This window comes from Denticeps clupeoides, chromosome 2, assembly GCF_900700375.1.
Source record: "Denticeps clupeoides chromosome 2, fDenClu1.1, whole genome shotgun sequence".
NCBI classification, from domain to species: Eukaryota; Metazoa; Chordata; class Actinopteri; order Clupeiformes; family Denticipitidae; genus Denticeps; species Denticeps clupeoides.
The window spans coordinates 35,582,400-35,597,115 of record NC_041708.1 but is presented as its reverse complement, the minus strand read 5'-3'; the positions used below and the strand labels follow the sequence as shown (position 1 = coordinate 35,597,115).

Sequence of the window (14,716 nt, the reverse complement as noted above, 5' to 3'; positions counted from 1 at the left end):
TGGACCCAGATGTGTTGAGGTTTTCTTGAAGGTGCGCCGCCTAGTGGCTGCGGGTTGAACGTGTTATTAATGTTCTGCCAGGACACCTGCTGTACGTGACATAATCTCCTGCACACACACACACAAACTATACACACACACACACACACACACACTATATTCCTTTTTTAAGGCGTTGGGTGATTGAAGGCGACGATCCTTAATCCTGATTTGCCATAGACCTGTAAAATTTAAAGTTACATTTAATACACAAAAGATACAACAATTTGCAGAATTTGTCTATTAAGCAATCTGTCAGTGATTGGTCAGTCTCCAATTATTATTATTATTATGTGTGTGTGTCACAGACGGATGAATGTAGAAAGTCTCCTCTTTATAAACGATTTAATTGGATCTTTGGCTTCTGTGGCAAACCTTAGCGGACGATGGCGGGATTTCATCTACTGTCATCGGTTGTAAAGAACTTTTACACATCCACATCCACTTCCTCGCTTCTTACATTTACATTTACGGCATTTATCAGACGCCCTTATCCAGAGCGACTTACAATCAGTAGTTACAGGGACAGTCCACCCCTGGAGACTCTCAGGGTTAAGTGTCTTGCTCAGGGACACAATGGTAGTAAGCGGGATTTGAACCCGGGTCTTCTGGTTCAAAGGCGAGTGTGTTACCCACTAAGCTACTACCACCCTATACTACCACACTTGTTGGGACATGGCACTGGTTAAAAAATGTCGCGGTGTGGGCGCGCAGCAGCGCACGGTGGGACGTGGATGGGTGTGTCGTTACGCGCGTCACGGAAGCCCCGTTAGCGCTGGGAAATGTATAAATCGAGGCTCGCCGACGCCGTGGGAAAGAGCTGAGCGCCGTGGCGTCCCGACACCGCCCGTTCCAACATCCCGCCGCCGAGGACATGGTTTAATCCAGACCTCCGTCCGCCGCACGGCTCAATATACGTTTTTTTTTTTAGCCTTCTTCTTCTCCCCGTTTTTTTTGAAAGAACGATCACCGCATATTTGGTTTCTTCCAGAAGTAGACTTTTTTTTTTTTAATTACGAAGAAAATATTCTCGGCCAAGAATATGATCGGCACTTTACTCTTGCTGATTCTGTGTGGAATGTTGGGCTGCACGCTTGGAAAGGGTGAGTAAAACGTGCTTTTGTGACAGATGTAAAAAAAAAAAACCATAATAATAATAATAATAATAATAATAATAATAATAATTGATTACTAGAAAGTAAAAAGTCGACACTTGTCATGTGCATTTTGTCGCGCGCACCGGCGAGCGCGTGCGAGTTCATAGGAAGCGCCGTCAAGCCCCTCCGGTGTGACCCGGGCGACGTGCAGTTTGTCGCATCGCTTACTGGCGACGTTAGGGACCTCGTGGGCCCGCCAGAGGTGAGGACCCGGCCGAAACGGCATCCTTGGCACTGTCGCTTTTGTTTGCGCCACCAGAGCGCGCGGGGTTCGGTGACCCTTTACGCGTAACGATGCGCGCCGAGGGGCTTGGGGGGGTGTCACTCGCCGGCAATCGGATCTCGTGGGCCGGGGTGCACGCATCGCCTGGGACGGTGTATTTTCTTAACTCCCGTGTTTCTGGCCCGGGTTGAATCGGCGAGGGCGTTATTTCCTGAGCCTGATGAGCTCGTGAGATGGAAGTTGGAATATAAATGAGTTCGGGGTCATGACCACTTCAAGGAAACTTTCGAGTGCGCAGGAACTGGAGCTAATCAGCGCCGATGGCTTCAACAGGCGCGCAGGAGGAAATGTGGGCTGTGCCAGTGCGTCACGGAGGAACCGTTCCCTCCACCGCCCCGTCCACTGACCCGCCACATACACGAAGCTGCATTTAAACACGACATGTCGTCTGGTCGTCTCGTTACAACTGTTGCTTGCATCCTTAGAACAGCGTTGTGGAACTACATGCATTAAATAAATCATGCTTAAACACTTGCCCCATCGTGGTTGATGGGCATAATATTTCTAATCTAAACAAAGTTCTATCTTTTTTGGGGGGATAATTATCAGTGTTTTACAAATCTCTCCTCTGTTTATTTCTGCCATCTACTTTTGATTGTCATATATTGATGTTTGTGCCTGAACCACAATGATCTTGTAGGTGGTGTACCGCTGGTACGGTCACAGTGTTAAATATATAAAATAAAAAATGCATATGTGAAATTCATTGTTGTTGAGATTAGTGGGAGTTAAAATGAGAATATGACCCTCATAGGTGCTCTAAAGAATAAAATGCACAAAATTTACCCACAGTGTCTTAAAACCTGTCAATCTTGGTCAGATGTTTAATGCTTAATAATAATGTATATTTTATGCATTTTGTTTGTACAAAGCGGTAAAACTTGATGTTTGATGTCAGTTTATGTACAAAATATTTTTTGTGGGGCCACAGATGGGTTTGTTAAACTCCGAAATCTTTTCTCTCCAAGATAAAGAGTCTAAAGGAAAATTCAGCACGCCGGTGCTCGACGTTTCTGAGCAGCAGCTTGTCCTGGAAGCGAATCAAACACTTCGACTAAAGTGCAGGTGAGAAGACAACAAAACCATGCAAAGCTTTGCTCAAATATTTAAAACAAATGCTTAAACATGCAATGCTATAATCATGCGGTCATGCTATAAACTTTATTGACAATATATACATGTATAACAATATTATAATATATACATGTAAAACAATATTATAATATATACATGTAAAACAATATTACAACATATATATGTATAACAATAATATAATATATACATGTTTAACAATATTACAATATATACATGTAAAACAATATTACAACATATGTATAACAATAATATAATATATACATGTATAACAATATTACAATATATACATGTAAAACAATATTACAACATATATATGTATAACAATAATATAATATATACATGTTTAACAATATTACAATATATACATGTAAAACAATATTACAACATATGTATAACAATAATATAATATATACATGTATAACAATATTACAATATATACATGTAAAACAATATTACAACATATATATGTATAACAATAATATAATATATACATGTATAACAATATTATAATATATACATCTATAACAATATTACAACATATATATGTATAACAATAATATAATATATACATGTATAACAATATTACAACATATACATGTAGAACAATATTACAATATACATGTATAACATGTGTAAAGTTAAGTAAAAAAATGGTATGAATAGTTATGTATGTGTAAGTAAAATGCCCTTTGGTCCAGAAAGGTAAAAGTTTATTGTCTTTGGCTCATGCTATTGAAGAAAACCAGTGTTCCTCAAAGTGTGGTCTTTGGACCCCCTGTAGACCTGCACTGAATTGCCGGGGGCTCCGCAATGTTTTCCCTCCCCCATCGAGTATAATACACGATTAATCCAGAGGGTCTCCTGGGAATCCCTTTTTTTTTTTTTTTTTTTGCACCGTAAGGGGTCTCTGAGTGCAACAAAAAAAGCGAGTGCCCCCTGCCCCAGTTCTCCTGTTTCTGTTTCAGGGGCCGGTGGGAGCTGCTCTGGGCGCTGCCCTCAGGTGTGACTAAAGAAAACCAGACCCTGCGAGTGGACGAGTCGCGGTGCGGCAAGCGGGAGACGCAGCACTGCAGCACCCTCGTCCTGAGCCACGCCAAGGCGCGGCACACCGGCTCCTTCCGCTGCAGGTACCGCCACAAGCAGCAGAAGCAGGCGGCGGTCTACGTCTACGTCAGAGGTGAGAGGCGCTCTGGTGAATGCATGCTGCCTCACCTGCTGGCCATCCATGATGGGTGTTGCTTACAGGCACCCCTTGCGCGAGTTCAAAACAGGAAGTGGTAGGGAGGCGGTAATACCTAAACAGTGTTCGCTGGTCCCAGTGACTATCTGGCACGGATTCCTCTTGTCTATAAATAGCTTCGTTCCAACTCTCACTTGCGTGCTGCCTTGGGGACCAGAAATAGCCTCATCTGCCGAAAGGCTCAGCCCCTGGGCAGAGTTTCCCAGGGCACCGCTCTTATCTCCGGCTCTCAGCTGCGCGGCCCGCATCCTGTGCTCCTGGAGAGGTGCGGCGGTGAGGATGGGGGGGGCTCCAGAGTGACAGACCGTCCCCCCTTTCCCCACCCCTCCTGGCCGCAGGGGAAGCTGGGCACCGGCCGAGGGCTCTCGGGTCACTGGGCGGGCTACCGGCTGCCCAACAGGACCCCCGGGAGTCATCAATCGCTCTGGCGCTCATGTCCATTAAGCCTCTCTCTTTATATGGAATCAAAAGCATAACAAGGAAGCCCCACGTCCCGCAGTCCTTGGGGTACTTTTGTTAAAATGTTCAGAGATTTTCTTTCCTTTAACAACAGTGCGGCGGCAGCGAACAATGGGGGCGAGCAACACCCAGTCTTTTCATTGCCACGAGAGTTGCGCGAGAAAAAAGTGAAACCGGCCTGGGAAACGACGGGGGGGGGTGGGAGCGTTTGATAGCCTGTGAACAATCTCAGCGTGTGTTTGTTGTTGACTCCAGATTCTTGTCTATGTCTGGGCTTTCCAAGAGTGTGTTCAAGGGTGTTGGTCCCCTGACCCTGCTGTTCGGCTTTCAGACAGCCAGCGGCCGTTCGTGAGGGTGCAGAAGGAGTCTCCGGAGCTGATGTTCCTGAAAGAAGGGGAGCCCCTCATCTTCCCCTGCAAGGTCACATGGCCAGACGCCGTGGTGTCTTTGATCAAGGTGAGCAGCTCCGTTGCCTTCGTCAGCGGAATCTCTGCAATCAGCCTGATTGTCTGAGTAACCCTTCTCGCCCGGCCCACACCCCGCTTCCGGAGGCACCTCCGCCCAACCGCTCGGAAGTTTCCTCCTGGTTTCATCCTGGAACTACAGTCACCCAGCTCCTCCTTTTGCCACCCCAGTCAGGGGCAAGCTTCCCAAAAGCACAGTTAGTGATGCTCATCTGGTTGCATTAATCATCCTGTGTTGGTTGCAAAATAGGGAAAAACTTTTTCCTGATCAACATTGACAACTACGGCCAAATTTCCTTGTGTTAAATGAGATGTTGTACAAACTCTGTGCTTCGGATTTCGAGAAATAAATAGAAACAACTACCTTGTCTAGAGGTGGAACTTACCTTATTTGTGTGTAATTACTTCCAGAAGATGACCTTTAACGGTGCTTTTATAAGTATACTTTACAATGGAAGGATTCTATAGGGACGATTGACATCTCTCATTGCACCCTGCTGTCAGTATGTCACTTGATGAGGTCTCATGAGGAAGTATTCCAGTGGGCTAACTTGTAAAGGTGACATTAGCGTATGCATCATGCACAACATAGTGCTGTGATAATACAGCTCCTGATTTCATTTTAGGAACGTCTGTCTCAGCATGACCGCCACTGCTATTTGTGCAAATGCAATTGTTCACTGTTTTTTAATCTTTAATGTACATGCATATACGTGTTATTACACGATTCAACATCAGTCAGCACTCTTATCTCACGATCAGCCTCAGCTTGTTGGCATGAGAGAGTGTGCGCTGGGTGGGTGCAGACGTACAGTACAGGCCAAAAGTTTGGACACACCTTCTCATTCAATGTGTTGGTAGATTCTCACTGAAGGCGTCAAAACTATGAATGAACACATGTGGAGTTCTGTACTTAACAAAAGGTGAAATAAGTGAAAACATGTTTTATATTCTAGTTTCTTTGCTCTGATTACTGCTTTGAACACTCTTGGCATTCTCTCGATGAGCTTCAAGAGGTCGTCACCTGAAATGCTTCCCCAACAGTCTTGAAGGAGTTCCCAGAGGTGTTTAGCACTTGTTGGTCCAGCTCACCCCAAACCATCTGGATTGGGTTCAGGTCCGGTGACTGTGGAGGTTAGATCTCCACTTTTTGTTAAGTACATAACTCCACATGTGTTCATTCATAGTTTTGATGCCTTCAGTTAAAACCTACCAATGTAAATGGTCATGAAGATAAAGAAAACACATTGAATGAGAAGGTGTGTCCAAAATTTAGGCCTGTACTGTATGTTTATTAATGAGTGTGTGTGCAACAGGTTGTGTCCCCCGACCTTGGTGTGACACGGATACTTTTTTTTTACACCCCCGCTATGCGTTGAGTGGCGCCCTCAGCTTCCTCCATCCTATTGGCACCGCTTAGAGACAGGATGCGGGTCCTGATCACAACCCCCAACCAGAACCCCACCTCACTCCCACCGCCCAGGAGTGTAGCACACCTCCTTACGGCAACTGATGCATTTAACATCTGACGGCAGTGGCACAAACAGCACTAGGGCCAAAATTGTGTTCATTGTGGTGTTCATTGCAAATCTCTCCATATGATTTCATGTCTCGGAAAATAGGTTAATTAACAAAACAATGATTAACTGATTAACTACAATTAAATCGTAACAGAGAATTCATAAAGCTGGATTGTAATTTTAATTGTTGTTCAGAGTGCCCAGGACAACTAATTGTACATCGTCCACTTATTCATAACCTTTTTTTGGACATACAGTTATTGTATGTGTGGTGAACAGGTTGTCATTAACAGCCTATTTTACAGTAAATTTAAATAATATTAAACCATCCTTAATGTTACAATGTGACTAATAACAATAATAAACAAAAAATCTTTAATTTACAATGCAATTAGCTCAAAATGAATTATTTGGTTTTAAAAAATGAATTTGCCCAGGTTGAAGAATGACCTTTTTTCCAATCACAGCTGATTTGGGGATGCAGCATTGAAACAGTATTCAAGGTTCTGGCAGGAACCGGAAAATGTTCCCTTGTGAGCCCTGTGCTCTTCATGTGGGACACGCGCCATTTGCCATGATCTCCACTGGTTGTAAAAGAGGCAAGCCATGTAGTCTCCTTTAGAGCTCTGTTGTTTATATCCTGTTCAAATGTCCACTTTGTTGGGGTCTCTGAGTCACATGGGCAACCCTTCTAAAAATATGAACCCATCTCCACCCTGCCTGAACTTGGGCTGTAACGCGCTCAAGTGTTTTTTCCCTGGAAGGACTTTGCACTTAGGTTGTATCTTTAATCTCCCATCTTTTCACCGGGGAACAATGCCCTGGGGGCCGTGCTCTCGGAGAAGCTCTGAAAGTGGCTGGAGGTGGTGGTGGTGCCTGACCTGGGGGCTCCATCGTAGCGACTATATCCTGTAGTAACAGGATGCACGGAGATGGACTGGAGGCACGTTTCCACATCCTCAAGCCCTTTACTTCGGACATCGTGTGCAGCCCTGTCCAGATTACACAAGGGCCTTCAATCGGATTGGGATGGGAATACGTCAGGCCGGCCTTACCTAATATGTCCGCTGAGGCAGGGGGAGATGCGGAGGGGGCTTGGACCAGATTTGGCCAGTTCGCACTGGCGTAGGGGGCGTCTACCTGTTCCCTAGACAGAGGGAAGGATGTGTCCCCTGTCACCGCTGTGCTAGTAAACATTTCCTGACAAGAAAAAAAGTCGTTCCACCTTGAGGCCTTTCTTCATTCATGCAATTGCATTTATGTAAAAAAAAAAAAAATGTATATATATATATATTCTTTTCTTTTCTTTGTTCTTTCTTTGTTCTTTTTCTTTTTTTAATACCCTGACTATATTTTATAAATTCCAGTGGCAAGCCCCGATCCAAACACTGATTCCAGATCAGAAAAACATCATCTGGAACAGCAGACAGGGGTTCATCATCCGCAGCCCCTCCATCGTCCACACCGGCCTCTTCTCCTGTGAAATAAAGGTCAACGGTGTCAAACATCTGCAGCACTACATCACCCACAGACCAGGTGAGAGATACCCACCCCGACCCCGAAACACTCCAAGGGTTACCACAAGACCATGAAATTGCATCCACTTGTCTGCATTCTCATTCCCTTTTTTCACCCACTAGTGAACGAGATACTAGAAGTGTATTTGAACAGCACCCGTCCTGTCCAGACCCTTCAGGGAGGCCGACTGGCTCTTAACTGCACCGTCACAGCGCCACTTAACTCCAGAGTCACCATCAGCTGGAGCTACCCTGGGACGGTGAGCATTTGTTTATCTGACAGTCCACACATATTAGTAGTAATATTTAAAATGGTTTTGCATAATTATTTGAAATTCTGTTGATTTAATTTTTAAATTGTTTTATTCAGTTTCATTATAATGTATTGTGGCGTGTTTGTGTACAGAATAGTAAACATTAGTATGTAGTACAAGTATATTTTACATATATTTATATGTAAAATACAGAACAGGCCAAAAGTTTGGACACCTTCTCATTCAATTTGTCTTCTTTATCTTCATGACCATTTACGTTGGTAGATTCTCACTGAAGGCATCAAAACTATGAAACACATGAAACACATGTGGAGTTATGTACTTAACAAAAAAATAAGTGAAAACATGTTTTATATTCTAGTTTCTTTGCTCTGATTACTGCTTTGCACACTCTTGGCATTCTCTCGATAAGCTTCAAGAGGTCGTCACCTGAAATGGTTCTCCAACAGTCTTGAAGGAGTTCCCAGAGGTGTTTAGCACTTGTTGGTCCAGCTCACCCCAAACCATCTGTATTGGGTTCATGTCCGGTGACTGTGGAGGCCAGGTCTCCACTTTTTATTTAGTACATAACTCCACATGTGTTCATTCATGGTTCTGATGCCTTCAGTGAGAATCTACCAACGTAAATGGTCATGAAAGTAAAGGAATCACGTTGAATGAGAAGGTGTGTCCAAACTTTTGGCCTGTACTGTATATACTTAATACTTCTATTAATTCTAGCACACTTGCAAAACAAGACTTTGAAAATGAAAGACAGCTTGAACTATATATTAACAATTTTATTTCAGTATATTAAAATGCCCTGTAGTTTTAGTTTATAAAACTTGAATTTTAGTGAATCCTTCTTAATCATCTCCTTTCATTTTCTCATCCAGGCCAACATTACTAAACGTATAATGCCTGGGAAATCCCAGATAATGTTCTACAGCATCCTGTCTATCTCTCACCTTCGCAAGTCCGATCGGGGTGCCTACACTTGCCACGTCAGGAATGGCCCTGTGCATCGAGAGACCAACACCACTGTCATTGTCTATGGTGAGTCTGGCTGTGTGGGCAGATCTCAGCTCACCTTTATCGTTTGTGAACGTTTTTCCTGCGGACATCCTAGCAATTTTTGTTGCCTGGTGAGAGACATCTCATTGTGAGCTTTCTGTCATTTTTCTCAGATGAACCGTTCCTCAGGTTGAAGCACAGACAAGGTTCTGTGCTTCATGCTTCAGCAGGGCAGAAATACTACCGGCTCACGCCGAAGCTACGAGCGTTTCCGCCCGCGGAGGTCATCTGGTAGGTGTCTAGAAGTGCTTCCTGTAACTTACAATTAGCTATGACGTTGTGAAGTTTTTTTCAATGAAAAAAAATTCTATTGTTAATAATCCTTTATTACTCCAAAGTTCTTTCATTGAAAAACTTTCTGTTTTAAGGCTGAAGGATGGTATGGTGGCAGCAGAAAAGTGCTCTCGATACCACGCCGAGGGGAGCTCCCTGGTGATTCGAGATGTAGCTGAAGAAGATGCTGGCGTTTACACCGTCCTCACAGGAATCCAGCAGTTTGGGCTTTACCGCAATATCACATACTCTCTGGTTGTAAACGGTAAGTCAAGTCACTTTCATTCCGGTCTGTTTGTTTGTCTGTATTTCTGCCTTTCTATTGCTTCTTTCACTGAGTCTTTTTTTTTTTTGTATCTGCCTATATAGTGAGACCTCAGATCGGGGAGAAGGCCGTCTCGGTGCAGGATCCGGGAACAGTCCAGCGAGGCAGCAGGCAGGCCTTGCGCTGCACCACATATGGAGTCCCACCTCCCAAAATCCAGTGGTTCTGGCACCCATGTCCCCCAAAACGAAAGTGAGTACATAAATACGTAATTCACAAGATGTATGTGTCAATTTCAGGAGTATGTCAGCCCTGCACTACCCACTTTGATTTAACTTTTATCGTTCACCAGTTTTATTGGTCACATTCCATTTCTTAGGGGAAATAAGTGTTATTACATCGCATGGCAATTTGCTGACACTCTTATCCAGAGTGACCTACAATCAGTAGTGACAGAGGGACACCTTTGAGGGTCAAATGTCTTGCACTACTGGAGCAGAGTGGTCAAAAGTGATGTTCGTTTAATTCATATCACCCACATCATATAGGAGCAAAAATCTCTTTGCTCCGGCTCTTAGTCGAGCACATATTTACATACAGGGGCTATCGCCTTACAAATATAATAACATAAATTACATAAATAAACACACATAATGTATTATATGTATGTTTCTATGATCTATACATATAGTACATATCCATACATATCTAGCATATTTATTCATTAATTACATTTTGATTTCCTCTGCTGTTCTTGTTTAATTATGTAATTAAATTTATGAAATTCAAATTATGAAATTTCAGATTTTACCTACATCAAAACCAATTAGCATGCTTTTAAAAGCATTATATATTTTGATTATTTAATGGTTTCATTCTACAACCAGACCAGCGCTATTTCTGCTGCTCTTTCTTATATATTACAAATGTATAAATCTTTATTGATAAAAATATTAATTATTTTCAAAAATCATTTCTTAATTTTGGCATTTTGGAATCAAGTTATCAGTAAAATATGAAACATTCCTTCAGATTATGACCCACTATGCATGCATGTGCACATTGTGTTTGTGTGTGGGTTTATTTATAAAGGAGGCATGTTTTGTCTATTTCACTGTGTGTTCAGACACAGTTTCCTTCTTGCAGCTAGAACAGATGCTTGTAGAAGCCTTTCATGTATATATATATATATATATATATATAAGTGTGTGTGTGTGTATGCCTGTGAGTGTGTGTTTGCGGGTGCTGTTTGTGTGTGAATGTGTGCCTGGTACAGTTGCAGAACTCGAGTTGAAAGACCCTGAAAAAAAGGCACTTCAATAGAGTGTAGTTCCGTGCTCACAGCCACGATTTGCTGGGTTTCTAAATCAAAAGCGATGATTTAATGAACTTCCTGCCCCGAGTGCGGCCTGAAACGGCTGTTGATTATTTTGATTGCTCAGACGCATCCTGTGATGCCTTTCTTATATCTGACTTGCAGACTGCATGGTGTTCTCATGAGAAAAACAGTTCTGCAGCACAGAACAGAACATCCAAAAGATTTGGAGACACCCTTTGGAACTCTGGATGTTAATAACCTGTGGGCTTGAATTCTCGTTGAGGTTCATAGTAGATCCCTTTCTGCCAAGGATTAATTTGGGGGAATCTATATAACCATGAATTTTCTGCTCTAGATGTTATGGGGCAACCCAGTTTTTATCATATCCTATCCAATTTCAGTATGATTAGTGTACTCATTCACACAGTGTTTTTCCTGAAGTAGTATTGTGTTTTCTGGACCTCGTTGCCATGGCAACAAATATAGGTTTGTCAAATAATGGCTGACCTGGATGCTATTCATCCCACTTCCTGCCATTACTGTTAACCAATGTCACAAAAATGAACTTCAATTTCCTGTGTGCGTCTTCCAGTTTGAGACCCACCGCATAGCACCGGGACAAAATAGCTGCAACTTGCTTCTATTTTTAACACGTCAGGTTTCCTGCCGACACTTCATAGTCTAAGCATCCTTGGGACAGTGTGGCTGACTGGTTGGGTTGGGTTGGGTTGGGTTTGGTTGATGATGCTCTTTGTAAAGCCGTGAGGCTGTGTTGTTGTTGTGGTAGCTACTTGCAGACAGTATGTGATGTTGGAGTACTGGCTGGATTCCTTACCAGGCCCTTGTTCTTTGTAGCACCCCTGCACCGCTAGCCTGACGTTCTGCTGGAGGAGGCCCAGGGAGAGTGGCGGGCTGGGCCGGACCGGGCTGACAGGGACTGGGCCTGAGTCTGGCCATGGGAATGGAGCGCTCTTATCTCAGCGAGGCAGGAGGCGCAGACAGCTTCCTGTGCAAAAATCAGAGCGCTTTTCCTCTCGTTGTTTGGCTTCCTCCCCGACGCGAGACACTTCCCAGCAGCGTGATTGTCCCTCTGTCTTCAAACGTGGCACAGTCCGCTTCCTCAAGGTCTTGATCTATTCTTGAGACCCCCCCTCATCCCCTTGTGCTCGTCCCAGCCCTCCCTCCACCTCCACCCAACTGGCTTCCACCGGCTCCCTGGCCCCCCCCCTACACATACCGACCCCCACAACCACCCATCCCATCCAAGCGCACACACTCTCCGTTACAGAGACATCCCTACCTGTCAAGACCTTTCCTCAACCAAGGCCATTTCCACAGCACCGCCTCCGGTCATGGCAGTGCGGCTATCTTCATGAGCATCTGGTGGTGCATACTGGGAAAAGGGGCAATAACCTGGAACACAGGGTGCTTGAGAAAGGAGCAGCTCAAGCAGATTGGAGGAGGAAGAGGCCTGCGTTTCCACACAAACGGATTGTTTGTTTGTTTGTTTGTTTTTTATTTTTTAACATTATTTATTATTTGGATCTGATTTGTCCCCTCCATTTCTGAGTCCTTTTTTCCCACCACTCCTTTACTGCAAGTTCAGACATTTTGAGCCAGAAGAAGTGCAATTCCATCCATCCACTGCCCACAGTCTCTGGAGCTGCTTTGCTTTTTGTATTATAGAGTGGTACTATAATGGATGTATGAACCATATCTTTTCAAGCCAAACCATCTGTTGTAGTTCTAACATCCTCGAAAGCTGTGAGTTCACATTGTACAGGACTCTGAAGTCTATAATAAACATCTGTGTGTGTGAGAGAGGGAAAGAGTTCAAGAGGCATCTTCACTATTTGGGATATTCAGATGTCCAGCTAGAACCCTAGCCCTGGTTTGAGGCCGCCTGCTATGTAGGGGTTCTGCAGGGCCAGAGGCCAAAGACTATCTATCGTCACCCTGCTACATCTGCTCACCATTCATAGTGATGCTGTTTATTGCAACTACCATATTTTGTTATGAACAAAAATTATGTGTGTTTGTGTGATTATTATTATTATTATTATTATTATCTGTGTAAGTATGAATTACCATACTTGTGGGGACACAAGATTTAAGACCAGACTTGATGTTACAAACATTTGCTTCATGGGGACATTTTTCAAGGTCAAATTTACTTTACAAAAACAAAAAAATCATTCTTATTACCATAAATACAGACTGGTGTTTAATCTTAATATTTATTTCAGTTTTTTGTTGCATATAGGTATATAAATAACATACTTGCTTCATAACTTTAACCCCCACAAGTAGAGTAATACCAAACTACATGTCTTTGTATGTGTGTGTGATGTTGGGGACTGAAAACTCTCTACATGATCAGGATTAGGATAATAAGGCAACATCAACTTTATAGGGACATTTTATATGTCCCCATGAAGCAAAAGAAAAGATGAAGCTATGATTAGATAAATGATTTTTACTGCCTAATATTTATACTTATATGATGTCTGGACACCATGAGTATAGCAAATCCAAATTGTTTGTATGTAAAACATAAGATTTTTCATTTTACGGGTCTGTCCCTATGTGACCCCTTCTTTTTATGTATAAAGATTTTCTATGAGTAATATATGAATCTAATATTTAATAATTTTATACAACTAACTTACATATGATTATACCAATGATTATCTAATGTGTAATTTGAATGAAAGTGTATTCTGTTTTTATGTCATATCAAATGTATGTGTTTTTTACATTAAAAATAGCTTTAAATATATGAAAAAAATGTCTGTGTATTAACAGTGTTGCACTGCTACTGGGCAAAAAATCAGGATTCATATTCAACTTTTATTGATACGTAGACAACGATGACTGATAGATAAATTCTGTTGTTACTGTCTGATTTATAGCAACATGCACACATCATTATTACTCGCATACCTGCTGCAGATGATAACACACAATAACCTTCAGAGTGGAGAAACATGAACATGAGTGTTCAGGTGCAGCTACGTGTGCGTTTCATGCATGCGTGCGTGCAGCTGTGAGTGTGCGTCTGCGTTCGGGCTTCCGGGGAGGCGTGAGAGGGACACCGGTGTCATGCTCTGGGTGGGACACAACACAGGACATGGGCACTGACTATCTATGCCAAGGGGAAGAGCAATCAGAGAGATAGAGCAAGAAGGAGAGAGAGAGAGAGAGAGAGAGAGGGCAAGGAGAGGCAAAGGAAGGTGGGCGGTGTGTGTGGGGACGCTCAGAATAGTTCCCGGCCGTGGCACAAACTCAACATTAACAACAGGGACACTGGGCGCTGCCAGCATGAATGGGAATGTCCACACAGGAACTGGCCTGACATGAGCAAAATCTATTAGACGGGCTGAGACAAAAGGATGAAGGTTGCCGGGAATGCGGAAGTGTGGACGACAGTTTAAGGGACGGGAGGAAATCTATTCCCAGGGGACAGAATGAGTAGCATTACTTCCAGGACATCGCAGACTGCTGAGCTCTCAGAATCAGCCTTTCGGAGCCCCCCCCCCAAAAAAATTGCACCATCAAATTGCACAACAATCTAAATCGTTGTAATTTCCAAATCCGACCTGCACTCACGATGACGCCGTTGTGTCAACACAGCTGAGCTGAGCACACTGTCCCTCTCTTCCCCCCAAGGTGCGAGCAGCCAGGAGCTTCCTCCAGGTGGACCAACGTTGCAGAGCAGACGACGGCCACGTCCACGGACAACCCCGTCCTCAGCATGG

General features: G+C 43.4%; 1 protein-coding gene across 3 annotated transcripts in view; it reads left to right on the top strand.

Annotated features, from left to right (window-relative positions):
* The first annotated feature begins 783 nt into the window (after positions 1-783).
* Positions 784-14,716, top strand: part of flt1 (fms related receptor tyrosine kinase 1) — a 25,163-nt gene continuing 11,230 nt past the window's right edge. The window contains exons 1-11 of one of the 3 annotated variants that reach the window (XM_028960605.1): positions 784-1,142; positions 2,454-2,544; positions 3,540-3,751; positions 4,605-4,729; positions 7,625-7,793; positions 7,898-8,034; positions 8,925-9,084; positions 9,216-9,333; positions 9,471-9,640; positions 9,745-9,892; positions 14,628-14,716. The exon at positions 14,628-14,716 is cut by the window's right edge and continues 35 nt beyond it. In XM_028960605.1, the coding sequence (XP_028816438.1) occupies positions 1,082-1,142; positions 2,454-2,544; positions 3,540-3,751; positions 4,605-4,729; positions 7,625-7,793; positions 7,898-8,034; positions 8,925-9,084; positions 9,216-9,333; positions 9,471-9,640; positions 9,745-9,892; positions 14,628-14,716 (1,480 nt within the window). In that variant the 5' untranslated portion in view covers positions 784-1,081. Of the gene's footprint in view, positions 1,143-2,447; positions 2,545-3,539; positions 3,752-4,604; positions 4,730-7,624; positions 7,794-7,897; positions 8,035-8,924; positions 9,085-9,215; positions 9,334-9,470; positions 9,641-9,744; positions 9,893-11,813; positions 13,734-14,627 lie in introns of those variants that run through there. The other 2 variants (XM_028960597.1, XM_028960615.1) reach the window with 2 other exon arrangements.